The 11,415-nt window shown below is 50.6% G+C and overlaps 1 protein-coding gene across 1 annotated transcript in view; it reads right to left on the reverse strand.

The window, feature by feature from the left end:
* The window catches only part of ACVR2B (activin A receptor type 2B), a gene marked incomplete at its 5' end in the record, with an annotated part of 31,310 nt that extends 19,895 nt beyond the window's left edge, over positions 1 to 11,415 (reverse strand). The window contains 2 exons of the mRNA XM_080809478.1: positions 5,901 to 6,119; positions 11,364 to 11,415. Coding sequence (XP_080665604.1) covers positions 5,901 to 6,119; positions 11,364 to 11,415 — 271 coding nt within the window. The remainder of the gene's footprint in view (positions 1 to 5,900; positions 6,120 to 11,363) is intronic.

Raw genomic sequence — 11,415 nt, forward strand, 5'->3', positions numbered from 1 at the left:
GCTCAGTGAGTTAAAGCCTCCGCCTTCGGCTCAGGTCATGATCCCAGGGTCCTGGGATCGAGCCCCGCATCGGGCTCTCTGCTCAGCAGGGAGCCTGCTTCCTCCCCTCTCTCTCTCTGCCTGATAAAGAAATAAAATCTTTATTTAAAAAAAAAAAAAAGAATAGGTGTGTAAATTTTATTTATCTTATCTAGGTTCACAGGGCATCTTGAATCTATGGCTTGACGCCTTTCATTCATTTTGCAAAGTTCTCAGCTATTATCTCTTCTGCTTCTGTCTTTTATTTCTGGTCATTTCTGTGGCTCTGATTACATGGATCTTAGCCCTTTTCACTTCATCCTCTCTGTATCTTTCCCTCTCTTCTGTATTATCTTTTTCTCTTTCCAGGACTAAGTCTGTATATTATCCTCTGATCTGTCTTCCTGTTCATTAATACTCTCTTCAGTTTTACTTTATCTCTTGATAAAATCATCCACTGAGTTAATTTCTGTCCATATACAACGTAGATCTATAATAGAGTTTTCGTTTAGCTCTTATATATTCTTCCAGCTCTCTACTGAAATCCCCACTTTCATTTCCTTGATCATAGCAAGCATTATTTTTCAATATACCTATGATAACTCCAGTCTGGAACTCACCCAGGTTTTGCTTCAACTGTGATGTCGAAGCTATTTATTTATTTATTTAAAATGGCTATTTATTTAAAATGATCATGATCACCCAGTAATGATATGTGTAAAATAACTTGAGGCCTACAATGCTGTTACATTCCTATAATGTTACATGTGTTCCTAGCAGGCAGCTAAGGGCACAATTAACTCCGGAACATCCTAATCCTGTTTAGGTTTGTCTTCTTTTGTTTCCCCTTTGCCCCAAGTTTTTGGAATTCCAACTCAAAAGGAGAGGTTCACCATACTTGCCCTCTGTTGAAAACTCCAATCCCTGTCTTCCTAGCCCCACAAGGCCATCAAATGCAAATGCAACCCTCTTGGTTGCCCATATGGAAGAGCTAAAAAGAGACTCAAACATCAAAGTCACCACCCAGGGCCTCACACATATCCTGTCCTGGTAGGTCTTCACTATCTTCTTAGCTGTACGATGATTTCAACCAGAGATGTTGCTGCAATCTGTCCATCTTTTCCAGATGCCTTCAGAAAGAGGGCTGGTCTTGGTCATCATAAGAGGAAGCTTCCATATCTACTTTTTACCCAGCTTTTAGGCTATTTTCAGGAGCACATAACACCCAAAGGAGCTCTACCCATACAAAGAAACTGAAATCACCTATGTAGATAATCCCATCCATGCAAGTGTTTAATCAGACCCTAGAGGCATGGAAAAAGTAACTTCCACTCCAAAGTGTAACTCAAGAGGGAAACAGAATTCCCTTTCAACCAATTTTATTATTTCAGACTGTTGGGGGCTGAACTGAGTGTCTCCCCCACCCCCAAATTCTTAACTCCCAATGTGACTGTACCGAACGTAAAGCCTTTAAAGAGGTAATTAAGGTCAAATTGGGCTGTAAGGGTAGAGCCCTAATCCTACAGGACTGGTATCCTCGGATGAAGAGGAAAAGACACCAGGAGTGTATGTACACACAGAGAAGAGACCATGTGAGGACACAGTAAGTAGGCAGCTATCTGCAAGCCAGAGAAAGTCCTCACCAGAAACCAACCCTGCTAGCTCTCCAAGGAGAACTTCCAGCCTCCAGAACTGTGAGAAAATACATTTCTGTTACTGAAGACACCCAGTCTGTGGTATTTCAAAGCCACCCATTCTATGGCTGCCCTATCAGTCTAAGGCACAGACAGTGCACATCACCTGCACAAAGTGGGAAAGCTGACCGAGACGTCATTCATCCTAGAAAGAGTACCGTAAGTCCACAGTCACCTAAATCCACAAGCAGAGCCTGACAAGTGGGTTTACACAAGGAATCCCAGGGAAAGAGTGGTAAAATAGCGGACAGCATGATGAAGAAGCAGACTAGGAAAGCATAGGCTCTGGAAAAAAGTTATCTCAAACTATCTTCCCTAGTTCCGTGGCCATTCGTGGCAGAAAGTTATACAAGGGAACACTGCACACGTTCAGACAGAAGTGAAGCTCACCAGAGTCCCTTCTGTCATAAGAAGCTCCTCACCAGATTCTAAAATAATTCTTCTGCAAGTGTTTCCTATATCCCCTACCACCATTATCCCCCATGTGAAATCAGGATCCTGCCATGCCACAATCTTGTCAATGCACTGGGGTCACCAGTGCTGGTGCCCTGTTATGCACAGCTCCTCACAACCTTCAGCAAGTGCCTCCGTCTCTCTGGAGGCTGGAGGCAGTGTAAAGCCTGGTTGGTGAGCTCACACGGACACACACATGCATAGCCAGAGCAGCATTTAGTGGCAAGTCCATTGCTACCTCTCCTCTATCAACACAGGAGGCTCAGACACAGGAAGGAGCCTCTCTGGCTCTCCTCAGACACTAGACCTTGTCTGGGCACCTTTTACGAAATGGGCTATTTCCAACCTCTGCAATCTCTCATTTTTGGAGGGGGAGGAGAGGCCTACAGTTAGCTGCAGGAGGCCACCTGCCATCTCACCCAGCTTCTGCCCCCACTGCCATCACCTGGGTAGCCTCATGGGGAGGGGGGAACAGCATAGCCATTTCTCAGTACCTATTAAAATTTAAAATATACAGGGGTGCCTGGGTGGCTCAGTGAGTTAAAGCCTCTGCCTTCAGCTCAGGTCATGATCCCAGGGTCCTGGGATCGAGCCCCACATCGGGCTCTCCGCTCAGCAGGGAGCCTGCGTCCTCCCTTCTCTCTCTCTGCCTGCCTCTCTGCCTACTTGTGATCTGCCTGTCAAATAAATAAATAAAATCTTTTAAAAAAAAATTTTAAATGTACATGTCCTGGGGGGCCTGGCTGGCTCAGTCAGCACAGCATGCAACTCTTGATGTTAGGGCTGAGTCTGAGCCCCACATTTGGTGCAGAGATACCTTAAATAAATAAATCTTGATAAAAATAAAATACACACATCCTATGACCCAGAAATTCCTCATCATCTGTCCTTAAGAACCAACCTGCATAAACTGTATACAATCAGAAAATCCATCAACAGACTAGATAAAATGTAGTCCATATACAAACTTTGAAATTTCACACAGCTATTAAAATGATCGGGTAGATCCATACATACAAGAAAGACTGCCAAAACATACCTCTGAATTTAAAAGCCACAACATGCAACAATACAGATATTAAGTCATAAACATGGTAAGCAAAAGATGGACAAAGAACAATTCACTCTGTTAAGATTCCATTCATATAAAGCCCAAGAATAGGCAAAACTAATGTGGGCTGTGAGAAGTCAGGATGGTGATTACCCTTAGGGATATAGGGGTAGAGACTGGAAGGGAACAAGAAAGGGCTTGGTGGAGATAGGGGCTGGTCAATTTCTGATTCTCCACCTAGATGCTGATTACACAGGCATATTTAGTTTGTGAAAATTCATCAAGCTGTCACTTGTGATAATTACACTGTTCTACATGCATTTTATACCCAATTAAATGTTTGAAAAGAAGCAATACCATTTTAAGTTAAAAAATCCTATTTCTCAGGGTGCCTGGGTGGCTCAGTGGGTTAAGCCTCTGCCTTCGGCTCAGGTCATGATCTCAGGGTTCTGGGATTGAGCCCCGCGTCAGGCTCTCTGCTCAGTGTGGAGCCTGCTTCCTCCTCTCTCTCTGCCTGCCTCTCTGCCTACTTGTGATCTCTCTCTCTCTGTCAAATAAATAAATAAAATCTTTAAAAAAAATCCTATTTCTCTAAGTACTTCCACAGATGCACAGATAAAACGTGTAGAAGGACTCAGATGGGACCAGGTGGGGACTGAGGGTGGTAAAAGGCTCTGGTTTCTGCAGTTGAATGTATGTGTATTATTCGTAAAATCAGAAATTAATAAAATTTAAAATGGGAAAAGAAATATGGCCCAAGTGACCTCTATACCCCCCCCCCAGCTATACCCTGGTAGCTAACCAGGAGACCCTTGAGTAAAGGGAGGTTTCAGAGTGGTTATTCAGGGCTAAGGAGGCAGAACTCCATTGTCCTAGTTCTCCTTCCCCTGAGTGCCCCTGCAGGACCCACTCTCAGGTTGGGGGTTCACAAGAGGGGCCAGCCTGGCGGGAGGGAAAGCAGAATTCACCTCTGTAACTTTTCAGCCCCTCTGTTTCTAAGCCCTAGAACAGCTGAACCCTGATCCCCAGTTTCTCAGGCAGAAAGGCTAGACCTCCCCCCCCCCCAATGAAACATGAGCCACAGGGCTCCTCTTTAACCCAGTTCACCCAAGCCAGTTCTAAAGCAGGCCCTGGACTGCCTGGCTATTGAACACCTGAAGGGAACATCAAAACTTGAGTGACAAGGAAATTCCCAAAAAGTACATAGAAGTACACGGGTTTATTAACCCATGGCTGTCGGCCCCGGGCTCTGAGAACTCAGAGAATTCAGAGACTCACAGCATTCTTTCTGAATCAATGGGGGAGGGTTGGAGGTAGAAAGAGGATTGTCAATGACATTAGACATTAAAAGGCATTGTCCTCATACCTGAAAACACTGTGCACCACTACACAAGTCAGAAGAAAAAAACATCCTGACATCAACACTCAAAGAGAGTCAGCTTCCAAGTCAGCCTCCCATTTCCATTGGTTCAGGCTGAGGAGGCCAGCAGGGGCCCCACCCTCTCCTCAGATGGACAGACAACAGCTGGTCTGGTCACATCTTCCGAAATGCTTGACCACAAACTCCGGGAAGCAGCCTTCTCCATCCTCCAGCCAAGGGCTTGGGTTTCCAATCAGCCTTCCTTTTCCTTCCCAGAACTAATTTTAGCCTCCTTGGTTGTCAGAGTGGAACTGAAATAGTCGGCAGAGGAACATTTGCAAACAAGAACACGAGCTCACCTCACAAAACACCTCTGCTCAAAGAGAAGTCCCATTGTGTGGCAGGCCCAGCCCCTAGAGAAGGTCCCCTGGGAGGAGGGCCACACATCTGCCCAGTGGGCCAGGCTGTCTTTCCAACACCTGCTCCCAATAACCACATGTCCATGAATGAAAACACCCAGCTAGGGCCGCCAGTCCCTGAGTCTGAAAAAGGCACATATATGTGTCCAGCAAGACTGTAAAAAACCGGGGCAAAGCCTGGGGTTGTTCAAAGGCACGAAGCCATGATTGATCCTGGGCCAGGAAGAAGCACAGCTCACCCCCAACCCCTATAATCAGCACAGCCGACAGAGACATCACTGAGAAACTTAAAACAGAGACTCAAAAGAAGGCAGTAGCATATCCTCTCCCCCATTCCCATCCTCACCCCCAACTTGGGCATCCAGGAGAGGGGCCACCAGGTCCTCTGGAAAAAGGCCCCTCTGGGCCAGGCTGGGCCCCAGTCTGGTGGAGAAAGACCACGAAAAAAAAAAGCCCCAAGGGGGTGGGTGTCTATTGCAGAATAAAGACTGAACAGGTAGGAAGGAAAGAAAATAAAGAATTCTGAGAAGGCAACAAGACCAAACCAGAAATGTCAACCCCTTCCAATAAACAGGGACACAGCAGTGGTGTGGAGAACCTGGAAATGCAAGCGATGGGGACTGTGTGCTCCCACCTGAAGGGCCCAGTCTGCAATCAGGGTCCCAGTGCAGCAAGCTGTGCCTTGCCGAGCTCGAGATTAGAGAGGAGCCCCCAGAAAGCCCCCCTAGCAGAGGCTGGAATGGAGCACAGACACGAGACTGCCTGCCTGCCAAGCCAGCACACGCGCCCAGAGAGACCAACCCCCTGGGTGAGGGCCGCCAGTGCTGGCGCCCCCGCTGCCCAGCCCACCTCCCAGGGCCTACCCGCCGACTCCCAGAGGCCAGGGTGGAAGCCTGCGCCCATACCTCGGGGGAGAGGCTGCCCCCCTACGCTGGCGTCCCCAGGCTCGGCGGGGTGCCAGGCGGCCGGCCTGCTCGAGGGCAAGGGCATGCCCACGTCCTGCTGCAGCCCGGCACTGCTCCGGCCAGCCTCAGCTCCCAGCCGCAGCTCGGGCGGCTCCAGGGCCGGCAGCCCCGGGGTTCCAGGCGGCGCGGTGGCCTCGGCAACACGCACTGCCTGACATTCTGCGCGAGTGGGAGGGCGAGGCCCCCGTGCAAAGCTCAAGGCGGCCGGCAGAGGCGGGTAGGCGGGTGGGCGGGTGCGGGCAGGCAGGCTGCCCAGCCACCCACGGCTGCCACCTCCCTGAAACCCGAACCGCTTCTGGGAAAACTCAAGGACGCCAGGATTCTCCTCGCTGGCTGGCAGAGGGACTCCTGAGCCACTCATTTCCAATCAAATGCTCAAGACCGAGCAGGCTGAGCAAGCAGGGATCTCCCAGGCTTTGAAGAGACTCCAAGCTGCCACCCTGAATCCGGGAAGGGGGGGGTGCTGTGGGCATTAGCCATAACCCCACCTCCCACAACTGTTTCTTTGAAGCATGGGAACACTAGATTGGAGTTCTCAACCTGAGGTGATTTGCAAGCCCTCTACCCAGGACATTTTTGTTGTCACAACGAGAAGTACCACTAGTATTGAAAAAACAGAGGCCAGGGATGCTGCTGAACATCTTACATGGCACAAGACAGGTCTCCTCACCACCACCTCCACACACACACACAACAGAGAATCATGGGGTCCAGATTGTCCATAGTGTCAAGACTGAGAAACCCTGTCCTAGAATGAGGTCTGCCCAGCCAGGACCCTGCCTGAGAACTGCCTATCCAGTGTCATTCTCAAAAGTATACCCACACCAGCTCCTCCTCACAGCCCCCAAATCTCCACCTACAGTAATAGGCCAGTATCTACAAGGGAATCTTAATTCTTCACTTGATGTCCCTTGGTCTCCAACTACAATACCCTGAGCTCCCAGGAAGGGGCTGAATGCATAGGCCCTCCAGGGAGGGCTGCCTCTAGGAGGAGAAAAAGGAGGGGAGCAGTGCTGGAATGTAAACACTACACAGGGATCACAAAAGGCAGAAGTAAAGAAGTCCCATCCTGCGGTTAGAAGCAATGTGGGAAGAAACCCAGTGCACCCCCCACCAAGGGCAACAAGTTGCCCCTCAGGCCTGGTACAGTGGCTACGTGTAAGGCAGCCAGGACTTCATGGAGTCCAACACAGGGGGCTACAGGCTCCTGGTATCAGTGCTAAAGGGAAAGTGTACATGCACAATACCTGCCCTGGCTCTCATGCGCACGTGCTCTCTCTTTATTTGTATTCACCTGGGGGAAGAGTCCACAGCTTTCATCAGATTCTCAGAGGGGCTCACAATACAAAGGTCCACAGTACAGAATGGGCAACCTTCACTGGGCTCCCTGAAAATTCCTTAGCTGAAGTGCCAGGAGAGGTCCAGGGGCTATTTGAGGATTCTGCATGCCCAGAAAAACCCTGCAGAGTAGTACACCAGAGGCCCACCCAAGCTGTGGGAGTCTGTGGGGTCCCAGGACTTGTTTATTCACACAGCTACAGAGCCTGGAACACTGGGTGAGTTTCTCGTGTATCATTTAGCTCAGAAGAGCCTCTAAGAGATAAGAGTGACCACTCCTCTGGAAGGGCAGCCCAGCCAGCCAGCAAGGAGTAACCAGCAGGTACAAGGATAGGGAGCAAAGGATTCCTTTCCCTGGGGGATGACACCAGCAGCCTGTGGCTCTGAGGTCTGCATCCCTGACAGCCACCACTACAACAAGCCTGAGGGTCACCTCACTCATCATACACACACACTTCTCTCCCGAGGAAACACACAACATCTGTGGATCAGAGAGTATCCAGCCCCTGAGGACAACTTGGGGCAAAGCTGGAGGTTCCTGATGGGACAGACAAGAGTCAGGTCCTCCTCCACCAGTGGCTCCTGACACTCCACTCAGAAAGCATACACCCCACCCCCAGAGGCTCTAATCTGAACCCCAAATACAGAGACAGATGTCAGAAGTTCTAAAGAGACCCACAAAAGTGTGTCTAGGATGTCTGTTGCAAGGCAAGAACCAAATGACTTATTTCACAAGGATACTGAGCCAGGCACAGAACACAAAAAACCCGCAGAACTAACTGAACAGTGGTCCTGTAATAAACACCATGTGCCATTATTACAGCATAAATTCTCCCTTTTCTTCTAGACTTGCACCATACAATATAGTAACCACTAGCCAAATGTGACTACTGAGCACCTGAAATGGGAAAGTCTGAGTTGACATATTCTCTAAGTTTAAAATACACACTGGGGGGCGCCTGGGTGGCTCAGTGGGTTAAAGCCTCTGCCTTCAGCCCAGGTCATGATCCCGGGGTCCTGGGATCGAGCCCCGCATCGGGCTCTCTGCTCGGCGGGGAGCCTGCTTCCTCCTCTCTCTGTCTGCCTCTCTACCTACTTGTGATCTCTGTCTGTCAAATAAATAAATAAAATCTTTAAAAAATAATAATAATAAATAAAAAAATAAAAATAAAAATAAAATACACACTGGAAGGGCACCTGGATGCCTCAACCATTAAGCATCTGCCTTTGGCTCAGGTCATGATCCCAGGGTCCTGGGATCGAGTCCTGCATCAGGCTCCCTACTCAGAGAGAAGCCTGCTTCTCCATCTCCCACTCCCTCTCTCACTGTGTCTGTCAAACAGATAAAAGCTTTAAAAATAATAATAATAAAATAAAATACAATTGGATTTTGATGATAGTACAAAAAAATGTAAAATGTCTCATTAACTGTTTTAATACTGATTACATGATGAAATGATTACTTGGTATATATTAAGTTAAATAAACATATCATTAAAGTTAATTTCACCTTGTTACAGACTGAATGTTTATTTTTTCTTGTTTTATTTAAATTCAATTAATTAACATATAGCATATTATTAGTTTCAGAGGTATAGACTGAATGTTTCTATGTGTCCCCTCAAGATCGGTATGTTGAAACCCTAACCTCCAATACCACGGTATTTGGAGCTGGAGCCTTTGGGAGGTAATCAGGGTTCGACTGGTTCATGAGGGCAGGGCCCTCAATTTGGGGTTAGTAGAAGAGGAAGAATCATCTTTCTCTACCTAGCCCTCCAAACACAGAGGAAAGGGCACACGAGGATGCAGTGAGAAGACAGCCATCTGCCAGCCAGAAAGAGGGCCCTGACCACAACCCTACCATACTGGCACACTGATCTCTTACTTCTAGACACTAGAGCTGTGAGAAACAAATTCTGTTGCTGAAGTCACACAGCTTATAGTCTTTATTTATAGCAGCCCAAACAGACTAAGACACCTGTTTCTTTTTCCTTTCATTAACACTACTACAAAATTTTAAGTTATATAATGGTGGATGCTGCACTTCTGTTGGACAGTGCTGTTCCTGATCCTCCTCCTGTGTGTGCTGCAGGTGATGGGGTACTTCTAAACAGCAAGTCAAGACCTTGAAGGAAGGCGATCCATGAAATCGAAGGAACAGGAGGGCCAGCTCTCCCCCTCCGTGGGCCTGGGGCAGCTCTTCCCAGGGCTCCTCACAGGTGAGGGCAGTGGCCACCAGAGAACTGGCTGTTGTGGTCAAAAAAAAACACCCAGCCACCCCACCTTCCTCTCTGGACAGGAACATAGGTACTTGGATTCCAGTCTAACTCCAGCTGCCTCACTTCGCAGAACACACTGCTCAGCACTGCCCAAGCCACGTTGGGGGGAGTAGTGGGAAAGAGGGAAATAAAGTCCTTCCAGGGGCCCAAGCCCCCCCCCACCCCGTCCTACCTCTTCAGGGAGGGAGATGAGACTGGTGAGACGAGATGGAGACAAATTAGGATGAGGGTTCCAGATCTGAGGCTGCCCTGCCTTAGGAGGTTCCCTCTGCAGGCTGGGGCTTGGAAGAGCCCAGGACGTTCAGGAGGGATCTAGACAGCCAAGTGGGCTACTGCGTGTCTGTTAAGTCGGTTTGCGCGGCCCTATCCTCTGAAGAGCAATGCCTTCCTTTCCCTTCAGAAGCATCTCAAAGCAGCACTTAAAAGAGAGAGCAACGAGTTCAACAACACCACTTTGTTTCTACCACACGGGAAACGGCTCCAAAAGAGCCGTGACGCTCCCTCCCACACTATGCCCAAGTACCAATAAAGGGGTCTTCATCCCCTACTCCCTGCGCTCAGGCTACGCAGCTCCAAACTCCAAGCAGACAACTCACTTGTTTTGGCTGTAGACAGCTAAGCCACGCTACATTAAAAGGAGGCCTAGAGTAGGGGTGGGATGGGATGGAGATTCCCCCACCGCCACCCCGCAGGAGCGCGGGGATCCCTGCCCCGCCCCTGCACGCCAGGCCCCGCCCTTCACGGGTTTCCCAGACTCCGCGCTGCTGCCATCGCGGGCTGCGGGGACCCGCGCTGCATGTGTAATGGGGGCTGGGAACAAAGACGCGCAGGACCCAGTGCCCGGGCTTCCGCGCACCAACCGCCCCTGATCTTCCCTCTAGAGCCTCAAAGAGCGGCTCCCCACACTTCCCGGGTCTACCTGGAGCCATCCGAACCGGAGTGCGGAGCCCAATGCTGCGCGCAACCCGAGTTGGGCGCGCCCCAACACCGCTAGAAGAGGAAAATCACTGCTTCGGCCTTGGGGAAAAGCGCTTTCCCAGCGGGAACTCCGCGTGTATACACCCGCACCCACACACGCTCAACCACAGGCACGCGAGCTTAACACTAGCCCTGCCGGTCACCCATCTCCACCACGTGCTTCTCAGAGGCACAAACGGACCTGTTAATTTTCCTTCGCACCCCACCTCCCTTCTCAGGAGCCCTGAACAAAGCGGTCCTTTGGGGTGACCGCATCTCGCGTCCTGGGGCCGCCGCAGAGAAAGCGGGCGTAGGTGGGAGCGGGCGCCAACCGCCCGCCTCGAGGGGAACACAAGGCAGATGCCGGTGGGACGGAGTGCAGGGGACTCCTCCTAGCTGTGTGAAGCAGCCCCCTTCGCTTCGCAACACCTAGTGGCTCTGAGGGTCGCGCAGTCCTATCCCCAGCCCCTCCTGCACCTACGATCTCGCCACCCGGCTTTAGAGCTGGCCACCTTCTCCACGCTTTGGTTTTCCTCTCAATCTCCCTGGGTTCCACGCGCCCAAGTAGCCTGAACCCCGACCCTGAGGTTCTGGATCCCGACCCCGAACATGCGGTCGCCAGGCCGCCGAACGAACACGATCGTCCCTCCAAGATCGGCAAGCACGGTGCCCAGCGCGCCCCCAGTCCCCGCCCCGGGAGGGGCAAGTTGGGTGCAGGTGGGGCGGCGAGGAGGCCACGGGCCCGCCCTTTGTTGGTAAACACCGCGCGGCGCCCGAGACCGGCCCCGCGCGCCCTCCCCGCGCCCCCCACGCCGCGCCCAGTCCTTACCCGCGCACAGCGATCCCCAGAGGAGGGCGAGGGCCGCCCAGGGCGCCGTCAT

The sequence above is a fragment of the Martes martes genome, assembly GCF_963455335.1.
Source record: "Martes martes genome assembly, chromosome: 1".
NCBI classification, from domain to species: Eukaryota; Metazoa; Chordata; class Mammalia; order Carnivora; family Mustelidae; genus Martes; species Martes martes.